The sequence below is a fragment of the Arvicola amphibius genome, chromosome X (assembly GCF_903992535.2).
Source record: "Arvicola amphibius chromosome X, mArvAmp1.2, whole genome shotgun sequence".
Lineage (NCBI taxonomy): Eukaryota > Metazoa > Chordata > Mammalia > Rodentia > Cricetidae > Arvicola > Arvicola amphibius.
Genome location: NC_052065.1, coordinates 136,448,539 through 136,464,040, shown reverse-complemented (window position 1 = coordinate 136,464,040; position 15,502 = coordinate 136,448,539). Strand labels below are relative to the sequence as shown.

General features: G+C 46.3%; 1 protein-coding gene across 1 annotated transcript; it reads right to left on the bottom strand.

The window, feature by feature from the left end:
- Positions 1-7,758: 7,758 nt before the first annotated feature.
- On the bottom strand, positions 7,759-10,606 carry Emd (emerin). Its single transcript, XM_038316707.1, has 6 exons — positions 10,273-10,606; positions 10,001-10,108; positions 9,785-9,862; positions 9,444-9,577; positions 8,586-8,632; positions 7,759-8,503 (listed from the first exon to the last, which is right to left on the bottom strand). Exons 1-6 carry the CDS (start codon positions 10,352-10,354, stop codon positions 8,173-8,175), a joined length of 780 nt encoding a protein of 259 aa, XP_038172635.1. The 5' UTR covers positions 10,355-10,606; the 3' UTR covers positions 7,759-8,172.
- Between the last annotated feature and the right edge of the window lie 4,896 nt (positions 10,607-15,502).

Below are 15,502 nucleotides of genomic sequence, written 5' to 3'. Positions count from 1 at the left end.
TTGTGTGAGCAGTTGATGAAGCAGGATGCTGTCATCATGTCCTTCGAAGGTGCTGTTGGGAATTGGTCTGCTTATTTTGACACCCCATGTACAGAATCCTTGACAAAACTTTTACATCCTTAGTACTGATCTATAAGGAAGCAGCATGTTCACCACCTACATGGATCACTGGGCAGGTAGGGCCAGACTTCAACCCTTTGCATTGGAACTGAGATGGTAAGGAGCAGAAGGCAGTAACCTGGGTCATAGACAACAGTGGTGAGGTGCTGGGGAAGCAGTCAGGTGGAAATAGAAGATGTATTATATTTGTTTGTGCTGCATTTAATTATGTAAAGGTGTGTTGCTATTTCATCTTGCCAGCATAAAAAGCTGAATGCCCAATAGTTAGGCAGAAGAGGGATCGGCAGGGCTTATGGACAGAGGGAATAAATAGGATAGGAGAGGAGAAATGAGGGAAAAAGAGAGGGACCTACCAGGGCCAGAAGCCAGTCAGCTGCCAGCTAGCTAGACACGAGAAGCAGTGAAAATAAGACAGACAGGAAGAAAGGAAGGAAGGAAGGAAGAAAGAAAGAAAGAAAGAAAGAAAGAAAGAAAAAGAAAGAAGAAAAGAAAGAAAACGTAAAAAGCCCCAAAGCATGCTGTGGGACAATGGTCTGTAACCTGTCAATTGTATTTTAATAAAATACTGATTGGCCAGTAGCCAGGCAGGAAGTATAGGCGGGGTGACCAGGCAGGAAGTAGAGGTGGGGCAATGAGAACAGGAGAATTCTGGGAAGAGAAAGAGTCAGTCTGCAATTATCACCGAGACACAGAGGAAGCTGGACACAGAGCAAGCAAGATGTGACTGCCTCACCGAAAAAGGTACCAGGCCACATGGCTAACACAGACAAGAATAATGGGCTAATATAAGATGTAAGAAAGAGTTAATAAGCATAAGATAAGGCCAAGTATTCATAATTAGTAAGAAGTCTCCATGTCATGGTTTGGGAGCTGGTTGGTGGGTAGCCTAAAACAAAACCTGATACACAGCTCATAACTCATCCTTCTTGGGGGAAGCATTGCACAAGGGTCTCATTGAGTTGCCCAGGCTGGCCTCTACCTTGCCACCCCCATTTCCACATCTAGAATGCTGGGATTGCATGCACCATACCACCATGTCTAGCTGGCTCATGTTTTTCTGCATCAATTCTTTTTTCTGAGACTGTCTCCTGAACACCCTAGGCTGGACTAGGATTCACTAATATACCTGAGAATGACCTTGCAGCTCTGATTCTATGACTTTATCTCTGGAATGCTGTGATCACCCTGTGAACCACTACACTAAGCTAATGTAGTGCTGGGATCCAAACCAGGGCTTCATGCATACTAGGCAAGCACTCTACCAACTACATCCCCATCCTATGTTTATTTTTCCATAGATAAGGACCAAATTTAGGTCCTTGTGCTTGCTTGGCAAGTGTTCTACCACTGAGCGAAATCCCCAACCCATACTTATTGTCTTAAAGAGAGATGGCTCAGAGGTTAAGAACACTGGTTTTTCTTAGAGTTCCTGAGTTCATTTCCAGCACACGAATGGTGAGTCACCACCATCTATAATTGAATCTGGTACTCTCTTGTGACATGCAGACAGAGCACTCATATATAAAAGATACATAAATAAACACACCTTTTTGAGACATTTTCCCTATGTAGCTCTAGCTGTCCTGAAACTCAATAAATATGTAGACCAGGCTAATATGGAACTCAGAGATCTGCCTGCCTCTGCCTCCTGAATGCTGAGATTAAAGGTATGTGCCATCATGCTATTTTTTTAAATAAACACATTTTTTAAAAAGTCTTGGGGCTGGAGAGACAGTGCAGTGGTTAAGAGCACTGGCCACTCTTCCAGAGAATCCCAGTTCATTTCCCAGCACCCACATAATAGCTCACAACTATCTGCAATTGCAGTTCCAGGGGATCCTACATTCTCATGCAGATACATATAGGCAAAACACCAATGTACATAAAATAAATTATTTTTTATAAAGATTTATTTTTGTTTTATGTGTTTGTTTTGCCTGCATGGACCTATGTACACAGAGTGAGTAAGGAGGTCAGAAGATGATGTCTAGTCCCCTGGAAATGCTGGGATTAAAATTGTATATCACTATACCAGTTTTAAAATTATTTTTAAGTAGTCTTGCTTTGTAGCTCTGGCTGGCCTGGAGCTCAATATATAGGCCAGACAAATCATGCACTTTTTTTCAAGACGCGGTTTCTCTCTCACAGAGATCTGTCTTCCTCTGCCCCCTAAGTGCTGGGATTAAAGGTGTGTGCCACCACCACCCAGCCTATATAGTTTGTGTGTGTTCATATCACATGCATGCAGATACCTATGGAGGCCATAAGAGAGTGACAGATACCCTGGTACTGTAGTTACAGGTGTTATGAGCTGTAAGATATGGATGCTTGGAACTGAACCTGTCTTCATTTCTCCAGATCCCATATATTATTTTTTAAGGCAGTGTCTTACTATGTAGCCCTGCCTGGCCTTGAATTCAGGGAATCCCCTACCCATGCCTCTCCAGTACAGCGATTAAAAGTGTGCACCACCAAGATTGGCCCTATTATCATTTTAAAGTGTTTAGAATATATATACTGTTTTTTTTGAGACAAGGTTTCTATGTGTAGCTCTAGCTGTCCTGGAGTTCTGTAGATCAGGCTGGCCTTGAACTCAGATCTGCCTGCCTCTTCCTCCAGGGTGCTGGTATTAAAGTCATGCACCACCATTGCCCGGCTAAAAAATGTATTATTTATTTATAAATGTCTATGGACACACATGTGTGTCATGGCTTTCATGTGGAGGTCAGAGGACAACTTGCAAGAGTTTATTCTCATTGTTAGGATCGGTGGCGACTGTCCTTACATACTGTGCCATCCTCATACAGTATTTAAAAAATTATGGCTAAGAGTGGTTTGACTTCATGTCTGTCTGTATACCACATGCATGCCTGGTGCTGAAAGAAGTCAGAAGAGAACATTGGATTCCCTGGAACTTGACTTATAGTTTGTGAGCCATCAATGGATGCTGGAAATATGAACCTGGGTGCTCTACAAAAGCAGCTAGTGCTGCTAACCAATGAGCAATCTCTCCAGCCCAGGAATAGGTGGTGAGGGTCATCCTGTGGCTCAAGACAGCCAAGATCCCAGGATGCATATGCAAATACTGTGTGGCTGCTATGCCAGATAAGAGGCTGGGCAAGGGCCAGGCGGTGGCGCACACCTTTAATCCCAGCACTGGGGGGGGGGGGGCAGAGGCAGGTGGATCTCTATGAGTTCGAGGCCAGCCTAGTCTACAAGAGCTAGTTCCAGGACAGGCTACAAAGCCACAGAGAAAAAAAAAAAAGCTGGGCAAGGAACAAGCTGGGCAAGAACTGAAGCCATGACCACACCCTTGGCTGGACTTCTATTTCCTACTGCCCATGGGGAATTTGTGTTTGCCAGTGCACCTTCTTTCCCTGTTGGCAGCATGGAGCCAGGCATGCAGGGTAGTGTCTGACATTTTACTCTGGATTTTTTTTTAAGACACAGTTTCTTTGTGTAGCACTGGCTGTCCTGGAACTTGTTTTGTAGACCAGGCTGGCTTTTTAAAAAATATTTATTATATATACAATATTGTCTGTGTGTACGCCTGCTGGCCAGAAAAGGGCACAGACCTCATTACAGATGGTTGTGAGCCACCATGTGTATGCTGGGAATTGAACTCAGGACCTTTGGAAGAGCAGGCAATGCTCTTAACCTCTGAGCCATCTCTCCAGCCCCCACAGGCTGGTTTTGAATTTAGATTTGCCTGCCTCTGCCTCCCGTGCTGGGATTAAAGGTGTACACCACCACTGCCTGGCTGTTTTTAATTCAAATTTTATTGTGTGCTTTCTGAGGTTGTCAGACTTTCACTGAAAGCACTTTTACCCTAAGCTATCTTGTCCACTTTTCTTTTTTTCTGAAATGTTATTTTTATGTGGATTGGTGTTTTGCTTGCATGTTATATCTGTGTGAGGTGTTGATTCCCTGGAACTTGATTTACAGTTGTGAGCTGTCTTGTGGGTTCTGGGAATTGAACCCAGTTCCTCTGGAAGAGCAGCTAGTACTCTTAACTACTGAACCACCTCTCTAGCCCCCTCCCTACTTTTGAGGGTCTCATGTAGCCCAGACTGGCCTTGAACTCCTTATGCTGTTTTTACCTTCCAAGTCTTAGCATGCCCATAGTGGCACGTGCCTTTAGTCCCAACACTCAAGAGGCAGAGGCAGGCAGATCCTTGAGTTCCAGGCCAGCCTGGTCTACTGGGAGAGTTCCAGGACAGCTAAGACTATACAGAGAAACCCTGTCTCAAAAACACCACCACCAGGTCTGGAGAGATGGCTCAGTGGTTAAGAGCACTGACTGCTCTTCCAGAGGTCGTGAGTTCAATTCCCAGCAACCACATGATGGCTCACAACCATCTGTAATGAGATCTGATGCCCTCTTCTGGTGTGTGGATATACATGGAAGCAGAATGTTGTATACATAATAAATAAATCTTAAAAACAAACAAAAAACCCCACCACCACCACCAAAATAAAAGACCAGAAAACAACAAATCTCAGCACGGAGAGGGAAGTTGGTCATACAGTCCCACCCCTAGTCATGGATTGAATAGGAATTGAAATTCCTCTAGGAGAGGGAGACAGTTTTGCCTAAATTGGAAGACATTCAAAAATATTTGAGCAGCATAAATTGGCCTGGAAGGTTTTTTTTTCTTTCTTTCTTTTTTCCTTCCTTCCTTCCTTCCTTCCTTCCTTCCTTCCTTCCTTCTTTCTGGCTTTTTGAGACAGGGTTTTTCTGTAGCTATGGAGCCTGTCCTGAAACTAGCTCTTGTAGACCAAGCTGGTCTCGAACTCACAGAGATCCGCCTGCCTCTGCCTCCCAAATGCTTGGGTTAAAGGCGTGTGCCACCACCGCCCGGCCTTGGAAGGTTTTTTTAAAGACAAAGTTGAGTAGGTAGGGACGAGGAGAGTTGGTAGGAAGGGGAAAGAATGAATAAAAACATGTGAAAAACAAAACTGAAAAAAATAAGATATGGTTGGTTAAATAAGATGTGTATAGCCGGGTGGTGGTGGTGGCACAAGCTTTTAATCCCAGCATTTGGGAGACAGTGTTCAAGGCCAGCCTTATCTACAGAGTGAGTTCCAGGACAGGCTCTAAAGCCTATGGAGAAACCCTGCCTCACAAAAAAGACATATAATGAAAACTCCACTTGACATGCCAATGTGGATGAGGGAAAATTCATAAGGTCCCATCCATACGTGAACAACTATAGGCAATCAATGTCTGCCAAGAGAAGAAAAATCAGTTTTCTTCAGGTACAAGCTTCCTGATAGGTTTTTCTTTTTATTTGATAGGTTTACCAATCGCAAGTGGTGCCTCAGTTAGGGTTTCTGTTGCTGCAACGTAACACCATGACCAAAAAGCATGTTGGGGAGGAGTTTATTTAGCTTGCACTTCTACATTGCTGTTCATCACCAAAGGAAGTCGGGACAGGAACTCAAGCAAGGCAGTATTCTGGAGGTAGGAGCTGACTGATGCAGATGCCATGGAGGGGTGCTGCTTACGGGCTTGGTCAACCTGGTTTTTTTTTTTTCCTTTTTTTGTTTTTTCGAGACAGGGTTTCTCTGGTATCTGGAACTCACAGAGATCTGCCTACCTCTGCCTCCCCGATTGCTGGGATTAAAGACATGAGCCACCACCACCTGGCTTCAACCTGTTTTCTTATAGAATCCATGACACTCAGGAATAGCTCACCTACCATGGGCTGGGCCCTCCTCCATTGATAACTGAGAAAATGCCTTACAGCTGGATCTCATGGTGGCAATTCCTCAACTGAGTCTCCTTCCTGTCTAATGGCTTTAGCTTGTGTCAAGTTGACACTAAACCAGCCAGTACAAGTGGTCAGCCCTAAATGAACATGCAAGCAACTCTAAATGGGTTAGATAAGGGTTACCTGGGGAGAAAATGGTAAAAATGTTCTATAAATGTACAAAACTTCTCAATTAATAAAAATGTTAAGCCAGGCAGTGGTGGTACACACCTTTAATTCCAACACTCAGGAGGCAGAGCCAGCCGGATCTACAGTAAAAGTTCCAAGACAGCCAGGGCTACACAGAAACCCTGTCTTGAGCCAGGCGGTGGTGGCGCACACTTTTAATCCCAGCACTCGGGAGACAGAAGCAGAAGAATCTCTTTGAGTTTGAGACCAGCCTGGTCTACAAGAGCTAGTTCTAGGACTGGCTCCAAAGCTGCTGAAAAACCCTGTCTCGAAAAACAAACAAACAAACAAAAAAAAACAAAACAAAAGGTATAGAAACCCTGTCTTGAAAAACAGTACAAGAATAAAATAAAAATTGTATTAACAAAAGAGAGATGACAGGGCAAATGAACTTTTAAAAATGCCAGAATCTTGGGTTTCTGGTTGACTTTTATTTTTTTAAATAATTATTTTATTTTGTTCTTACATTTATTTATTATGTATACAGCGTTCTGCCCATATGTATCCTTGCAGGCCAGAAGAGGGCACCAGATCTCATTCCGGATGGTTGTGAGCCATCTGGTTGCTGGGAATTAAACTTAGGACCTCTGGAAGAATAGTCAGTGCTCTTAACTGCTGAGCCATCTCTCCAGCCCTTTATTTTATTTTTTAAATACTAAAAAGAAAATACATGTATGACTTTTGCTTTCATCTGTCTATATATAACATGTATGTCTTATACGCACAGAAATCAGAAGAGGGTATCAAGCTCCCGGGAACTAGAGTCACAGTTTGTGAACCACCATGTGAGTGCTGGGAATTGAACCTGGGTCCTTAGGAAGAGTAACCAGTGCTCTTAACCACTGAGCATTATCTCTGCAGCCCAGGATTTGATTTTTTAATTTTCATTTTGAGATTCTGTTCTGAAACTGTGATATGTAGATCCGGGTAGCCTTGAATTCAAAGAGATCCTCCTGTCTCTGCCTCCCAAATATGTACCACTAGCCCTGGATAAAAACTTTTTAATATGGGCTGGAGAGATGGCTCAGTGGTTAAGAGCACTGTCTGCTCTTCCAGAGGTCCTGAGTTCAATTCCCGGCAACCACATGGTGGCTCACAACCATCTGTAATGGGGTCTGGTGCCCTCTTCTGGCCTGCAGACATATACACAGACAGAATATTGTATACATAATAAATAAATATTTAAAAAAAACTTTTTAATATTATATCTAGCACAGAAAACCTGGAAACTGAGCAAGAATAAACAGGCAAAGAATTAGGATACTCACAGGAACACTGTAGTCTTGAATCTACCCCCATGTCATCAAATGACCATCAATCCCAGGGGCTGAGCAACAATCCACTGGCAAGATGCCTTCTTTTTTTTTAACCTTGTAGCCTCAGATATTGGCATGAACCTTTCCTGGGTAAAATGCCTGTATCATAATACATGCAGTTTTGCCTACATTTCTCATGGGCACATTTGGTTACATGGGAGTTATTTCTGTAAGTAGTTATAAGTGCTTCAAGGAGTAAGCCCAGAAAGAAAACCCACGATCAAAACAGACTTTTATCTTTGGGTAGCATTTGGTCCCTTCCACAAGACCAAAGTAAAATGCACAACCAAAGGGAAAAGCCACAGTGTTCTTCAAGATCTACGACGAAGCACCTATACCATGGCTGCCCAACTCCATCCCAGTAGGAAGAGCCAACAAAGTAAAAATAAAAGTGTTTTTTTTTTTTATTGTGTCCACGAAAACAAAGCCAGGGTGGCTTTGGTTAACACACCCTGAAAAGGTGACAACAAAGAGGCATGCATAACAACTACCACTGCCACCACCAAATTTTCCTCTAAAGAAGTAAAGTTTTATCTCCCAGAGCCCTAAGGGTCAGAGGCAATAGGGCTAGGAAGCTACAGAGGAAGGTACCTGTGGGCCCACTGGGCTGAGGAAGGAAGGCCAGCATTTGCTGCCTCCTAGGCCGGAGGAGGTGGGAGATAAGCACTGCCCTAGGCTAGGTTCTGAACCCCTTAACTAGAACACACAAAAAGCCCCCACCCACCCCACCCCCAGCAAACACTGCTAAGGCAATTAGCCAAAACTTGTTAAGAGCTTCTCTGAAACCAATACCCTCAGGGATCCATCCAGAAAGGATTGCCTTCTTCAGCTTGTATGGAGTAGTAAACAAAAAGTAGAAAAGCAGCAAAGACCAGGAAGAGCAATAGCTGGCCCCAGAGTGGAACGTGGCGATCCTGGCCCAGAGCAGCAACAGGGACCTGCTTTTCTGGCCTGATGGCACGTCGGGTAAGCCACGAAGTGGGAGAAGATGAAGAGGAGGACACGGAAGAGGTGGAGGATGTAGGATAATAGGATAAGCCCATGGAGCTCCTGGAGACATTGGAAATGGGACGGTAGTGTGCGATGCTTTGGTAGGCACTGTCTCGGCCATAGATGGGGCGTTCCCTGTGGCAAAAGAAGGGAACAGGTGGGCAGGAGAGCCTGAGTCCCAAACCTGTCCCTGTCCCTATGTGTATTCACTACTCACCTATCCTTGCCCTCCTCTTCTGAAGAAGAGAAAATATCATCACGCACCTATAGGACAGTAGGGGTTAGGATCTGGGAGAAGGGTGTTTTCCCACAAATGTCTCTGGCCACCCTAGAAGCCAGACCATTGCCCCCTCCCTTCAAAAACCATTCTGGTGGGTCTATGACCTTTTTATCTGTGGGACCTTGCCACTCAGTGACTATCCCTGTCAACTCTGTCCTTTTATTCCCCAATATTCTCACAAGGCTTACTTAAATCTCGATCCCAGACTTAGAGTGCAGGGAATGCTAGCTACATGTACTCTGATCAAAAAAGTTTGTAAACTGCCTGATGAGTGCCTCCAGCTCTAGGAGGAACCTAACACCTTTGGCCTCTGCATGCACCAGCATTCATGTATACTACCACAGACATATAAATGTAACAAAGTAATTAATTTTTTGGTGTTTTGAGACAGAGTTTCTCTTTATAGCCCTGGCTGTCCTGGAACTTGCTCTGTAGAAGATGCTGGCCTCAAACTCAAAGATCCACCTGCCTCTGCCTCTCAAATGCTGGGGTTAAAGGTGTGTGCCACCACTGCCCAGCAAAGTAATTAAATCTTAAAGCCCAAAAACAGTTTGTGTACTGGTGGAGATGGAACCATAGGTAAGTGGTACTCCACTGAGCTTCATGTCCACCCCCAAATCTAATAGTTTTGGAGGCCCCATAGTAGAACTTTTGACCCAACAGCTATATGCCAACCCTAGCTCTGTTTAAAGGCTTAAGGACCACTCTCTGCACCTAGTATCTCTTTGGACTTATCCAGACCTAGCTAGGATCCCCCCTCAGACCACACCCAGGTATGCTTGCCAGCCAACTCACCTGGTGATGGAAGGTGTGAGTATCTGCCAGTGAGGTCCCCGGCTGGCGGAAGCTCTTGGACATGCCCACAGACTCGGGCTCTCCATATGTCCTGGTAGTCAAATAACTCTCCTCATAGTAGTCGTCATTATAGTCTTGGGGAGGAAAACAGTGGTAGAGGAGAAAGTGGTGTCCCGTACCTGGCCTCATAGCCCCAAATTCTGTGTATGTGCTGTCCTAGTTTCTCCACTCTAGAGCCACTGAGAACTAGTATGAGGGAGTGAAGTCTGACGTTTTTCATGTGCCCAAATCCCTGAAGTACGGGGTAAACACATCAGTGCCCACCCCCACACCTGTCTTACCCTTGCTCTGGTAAAGTAAGGCGTCCTCTTTTTTGGGCAGATCGTACATGTCTGAGTCCACTGAGGCTGAATCCAAGTCTGCATTAAGGGGGAGGTACAGACCATTAGCTCTCCAGGCTTCCCCCTACTTCCTCAGTTGCTTCAGCCACACCCTCCCTTCCCACCTTGTGCCCCCCCCCCCAGCAGCTCAACGGGGCTCTGCGGCGGGGGCCTCACCTGAGAATCGATAGGAGAATGAAGATGATGATGAGTTGGGGGGCGAGAGCCTCCGTCTCTGGGTCTCATACTCAAAGATTTTCTTTTCGTAGAGCTTGCGAGTGGAGCCTGGCCAGACACAGGGTGTGAGGCGGTCAGGGGGTGCGAGTTGAGCACCCCGAGAGCGCCGGGGTACACGGGGAGGGGACGAGGAGGTGGGGGAGAACGCTCTGGGAGGAGCGCAGGAAAGCGGGGCCCAGGAGAGGTTCTGCGCGCCACCGGCTGCCGCATACCCACGATAGGCCCATGCGGGATGTTGTACTGGCGTAGGACGGCGGCCAGCTCAGTGTCGGACAAAACCGCATAGTCGTCCATGGCAGACACGACCGGAACTGGGAGACGGTGTCGAACGTAGGGGGCAGCCCAGGCCTACGAACACAGCCCAAAAGAAGGACAGCTCCCTGCGCGGTAGAGGAAGCGCCAGTGCCTCAGAAGCGACTGTGGTCGCGTCACGCCTCCGTCACGTTTGCGTCACAGCCGCGGCTACGCGAATTGCGCGCGCTGCTCAAGGCAGGATCAAACCCGCCAGAATGGCCGGTACAAACCGGTCTGGCAGAGGGAACAAGCGGGGCTGGCGAGCGGAAACGTGACACTTCTGTGGGATTGGCTAGAACAGGAAGAGGGCGGGGCCTGTCGCAGAGCCCGAGGGGCAACCAAGGAGAGTAGCTCTGGGAACCCGGCTGCTAATGGGCGGGGTTAGATGGCGTCATTAGAGCATGTGTTACAGCTAGACCTACTAGAGGGGTGGGAAGTGCTTGTTCCCAACTGGCCAAAACCAGTCTGTGGTTGGGAGACTGGGATCTTACGTACCTTTGTTACTGATTTTATTCCCCAGTGCTCTAGCGCCTAAGGTCCTCAGCCGTAGTCTGGTCACAACAATGCGAAGAGTCCAATCCTAAGAGCGAACCCTTCCAGAGCGCCTGGTGATGCTGCGAGCTCTTTGTGTTGTGCGCACTAGTGCCGAGAAATGGCTGCCATTCAGCGCTCTCATCACCTAACGTAGCCACCCGCAAACCCCTGGCCCACCCCACCTGTCTCCGCTGGTCTTTCCAGTCTCCATGGTCCTGGCCTGCGCACCTGCACCAGCCCATTCCCACCGTCTTCTTTTATGGCCCCTAGTTCCATCCGGAAGGAAATGGGGCAAACAGCTGAGCCAGGAGGCTGCCAGCACTCCAGGACCAAGCAGTCTTCCAAAGGCCCAGGGCATGCCAATGGGCAAAATCAGAGGGCACCCGCCTTGTGATGCGTCTAGCCAGGCACACCTCGTGCCTGCCTAACCCACAGTTTCATCCTCCTGGGGCCCTGAGGAACTCTGGGGGAGAGTTCTCGCGTGGCAGAGTGGAATAGCCCCCAAAGTTTGGTGTGACCTTGGAGGCCATCGTGGTACAAACCGTGGGAATTGGCTGAGGAATCTTACTAAGGTTGTCTCGAGATTAACCATGACCATTATATTCTATACAAAGTCATCTGGGACTAGGTTGCCTACTCCTTCTTAGACAGACTTAAAAGGGAGGGTACGTGCAGAAAGGGTGCCTGGGCTGCCTGATCACTTAAATCAGTGGTTCTCAACCTTCCTAATGCTGAGACCCTTTTGTTAGCATTCAGGCATCTGTCCTGGCCTGCCCTTGGGGTCCTGACAGGATATATCCTTAGCTGCAGCCACTAAGAGCACCTCCTGTGCACATTTGCTACATTCTCCCCCCCCCCCCCCCCCCGCCCTCTTTTGGGTTTCAGGACAGGGTTTCTCTGTAGCTTTAAAACCTGTCCTGGAACTAGCTCTTGTAGACCAGGCTGGTCTCGAACTCACAGAGATCCGCCTGCCTCTGCCTCCAGAGTGCTGGGATTAAAGGCGTGCACCACCACCGCCCGTTACTACATTCCCTTTTAAAAGGTGGGCCTTGCCCACATCCCCTCTCTGTCTCTTCCTCTCCCCTCTCTCTTTTTCTCCCACGACTCTTGTCCCCAGGGACTGGTCTCTGCCACCCTCTCTATTCCCTTCTCAGTTCCCCTTTTTACCCCTTCTCTGTCCTCTTCCAATAAACCTCTTATGTGAGCCCTGTTACATGGTATGGATTTTCTTCTTGGCATTTTAGAATAAATTACAACACCTTTAATACAGTTCCTCATGTTGTGGTGACTCCCCACAACCATAAAATTATTTTCACAGCTGCTTCATATCTGTAATTTTGCTACTGTTATGAATCTTAATGTAAACATTTTCGGAGATAGGGGTTTGTTAAAGGGATCAAGACCCACAAGTTGAGAACCACTGTCTTAAATGGTAGTGATAGAGAGTACTCTGGTGAGTTCTAGACTGGCCTGTTGGCACTTTGGTGAAGGTCACAGGCCAATTCTTTATGGGAGTTTAAAATAGGTAATGGCGAGAAGATGGAGCCCCATTTTGACCACATAAAATGTCGTTAATGAAGACATAGAGTTGCTGTTGGATGGAGTTAAAAGACAGTGCCCTCCTCTGTCCCTGGAAATGGAGCTGTATGGATCCCTGGAAAAGATACTATTTTAGGGAGAGACAGGAGTGTGTGTGTGAGAGACATTCTGCCCATTCAGAGGCTGCTTCATGAATTTTTTTTTTTAGTTTTGGCAAAATCAGATTTCCCAGCATCCCCCCCCCCATCCCGTGCTGGCCCCTCTCCCAGAGGCCTCTGCATACAGAGTGATTGCTCAGTACTCCCCTATGCCCCCCCCATACAGAATCAAGCTGCTTCCTTATGAGGTCAAGGAATTTTAGGTTTGCCTTCTCCCTAAGGAGAACCCTCTGCACCTGCCTCAGCATTCTGCCTCTTAATCCCCCCACTACCCCACTATAAAATCCAATCACAGATGTTACCAGGAAACTGAACTGTGGTTTTCTTGCACACACCTGGAGCTTAAGTCTAGCCCCTTTGCAGTGTAGATCCCTTCTCTATCATTCAGTAGAAGAATCAAGACCCCAGAGTCAAAAGAGGCTTTTGCAATAGTCCCGAGTTGAGTGATTCATGTAAATAGTTTCCCCAAGAAGTACCTCAGTCAGGATTTATCAGAGGGACTAGAAGGACGTGTACAAGGCATTCTGTGAGTATCTGGGAAGTTCTCCTGGGAAGGAGTAGCCATTGGCAGGTGTGGCTAATGGGGGAAAATCTTGAAAGTGGCCTATTCTAAGAATAAGAAAATTATTGGTCCTGAAATCCCATTCAGCACTTAGGATTCTGAGGCTTGAGAATTGAAAGTTCAAGGCCTGTTTGAGCTACAGGGTGAATTCAAAGCCACCTAGGTAACATAATGAAACCCTGTCTCAAAACCAAAAGAAAAATGGGGAGCTGGACGATGGTGGCTCATGCCTTTAATCCCAGTACTCGGGAGGCAGAGGCAGGTGGATCTCTGTGAGTTCAAGACCAGCCTGGTCTACAAGAGCTAGCTCCAGGACAGCTAGGACTGTTACACAGAGAAACCGTGTCTCAAAAAAAAAAAAAAAAAAAAAAAAAAAAAAAAAAAAAAAAAAAAAAGAATGGGAGCTTGGGATGTAGTTATCTTGGTAGTAGATTACTTGACTAGCATGCATTAAATTCTGGGTTCAATCTGGACCCCACCCCCATTGTAAAGAAAACTCTACATGAAAACATTTAACACAGGAAGAAAATGTTTTTTATTTGTTTCCTTTTTTGTTTGTTTGTTTTTCAAGACAGGGTTTCTCTGTAGCTTTGGAGCATGTCCTGGAACTAGCTCTGTAGACCAGGCTGGCCTCAAACTCACAAAGATCTGCCTGCCTCTGCCTTGCGAGTGCTGGGATTAAAGGTGTGTGCACCACCGCCCAGCTAGTTTTGTATTTTTGAGTCAGGGTTTCTCTGTGTATTCACCACTGACCAGCAAGAAAATTGAGTGTGTGTGCACTGGGAGGGACAGTAAAGAGAGTTCAAATGTGGTGTGTGTGTGTGTGTGTGTGTGTGTGTGTGTGTGAAATGCAGCTACACACTCACTACCTCCCCCATGCACCTTCCATCTACCTATTCAGTGATCTGATTACCGTGCATGTTGGAAAAAGGGTTTCTCCTCTGGAAAGACAATTGTTTACATCATCTCTAAGCTTCCTCATGAACTTGAAATCAAGCCACTAATTTAGCATATGATGATAATCCATTGGCTTCCCTAGCAGAGGTGTCTCCTGCTGGACAGTATAGTAAGAGACCTTGGTCCTATTAAGAGTCCAGAATGTGAAATGTCATTGCCAGTAGAGCCAACAAAGGTAGCAATGGATGCATCATATCTGAAGGGCGCCCCTGCACTTTGCTATTCAAGTTAAACTATAGATTACTGAATTGACTTCGCAGATGTGATCAAACTCTCCCTCACTGTTCTTTCCTATTCCTTCCTTCCTCCCTTTCTCTTCTTTCCTCCCTTCTGTCTTTTTCTTCATCCCTTTTATCTTATTATGTATTATATGCAACCTTCTCTTTTTGATAATATAGAGTAGGAAAACAAAACAATTAGGCCTGTTATTCCAGCACTTGGAAGGCAGAAATAGGGGGATTGCCACTTCAAAACCCAGTCTGGGTGCTACATAGTGATTTCCAGATCAGCCTGAGCTACAGAGTGAGACTTAGTCTACACACACACACACACACACAGAGAGACACACACAGACACACCAGAATATATTATTGGTGGTAAGGAAAATTTCATTTGCAACATCTATTTCAATTTCGTGTGTAAGTGTACACACTGGCATGATACAAATGTATCTCATATTGGGGTTTCAGGCAAAATGGTAAAAGAAAATGTTTAAAAACTGGCATTGTTTTAATGTATCCTTTCCCTAGAAAGTGACATTTGAATTGAATCTAAAGCTACCAGGAAATGGGCACATAGAAGAGGCAGAGAAAGCTTGACAATATTAGGTAATAGCTGTGCCCACCAAGTTCACATATACTTGACACTTTGTACCACACAGCATACTCCCAGGCTTTGAGACTGCATCTGATTGCTTTGAGAATTCAATGTATTTCTACTGTTTGCTCCCATGCCACATCTGTACCTAGAACGGACCAAATCAGTGATAGTTAGGGGCGGGGCAGAGTTGTTCATTACAGGGCTCAGGACCCATTGGGGCCTCAGGAATGACTGGTGCTCACTACAATTACCTGTTGCATGTCTCTTCCCATGGAACAAGACCTGACCTGTGAAGCCAACCCAGGCTTGGGCAGAGACAGAAGGCTGTGACTGTGGACAACTCCCCAAAATAGGTGGCCTTGGAGCAGAGCCTCCTTTCCAGCCAGTAAGCACTTGGCTCCCCTACACTCATCTAGCCTATTAAAGGTTGGGCCTAAACATAGGTTTTGCAGACCTCGCTCTGGAGGTGAGCCCCCCTCCCTAGAAGCCTGGCGGCCCTCATGGAGCGGTGAGCTCATTCTGGGGGGCGGTGTCGTCAGTCAGCTGGGGCACTTGAGCTCGTGGCGCGCCCCCGCATCC

Excerpts from the sequence above, each read along its gene's own strand:
- Emd (XM_038316707.1), bottom strand. The coding sequence starts at position 10,354 with ATGGACGACTATGCGGTTTTGTCCGACACTGAGCTGGCCGCCGTCCTA. Across the intron at positions 8,633-9,443 it reads CTCACACCTTCCATCACCAG|GTGCGTGATGATATTTTCTC; the intron begins GTGAGTTGGCTG and ends ACTGTCCTATAG. Across the intron at positions 8,504-8,585 it reads GAAGAGGAGGGCAAGGATAG|GGAACGCCCCATCTATGGCC; the intron begins GTGAGTAGTGAA and ends CTTTTGCCACAG.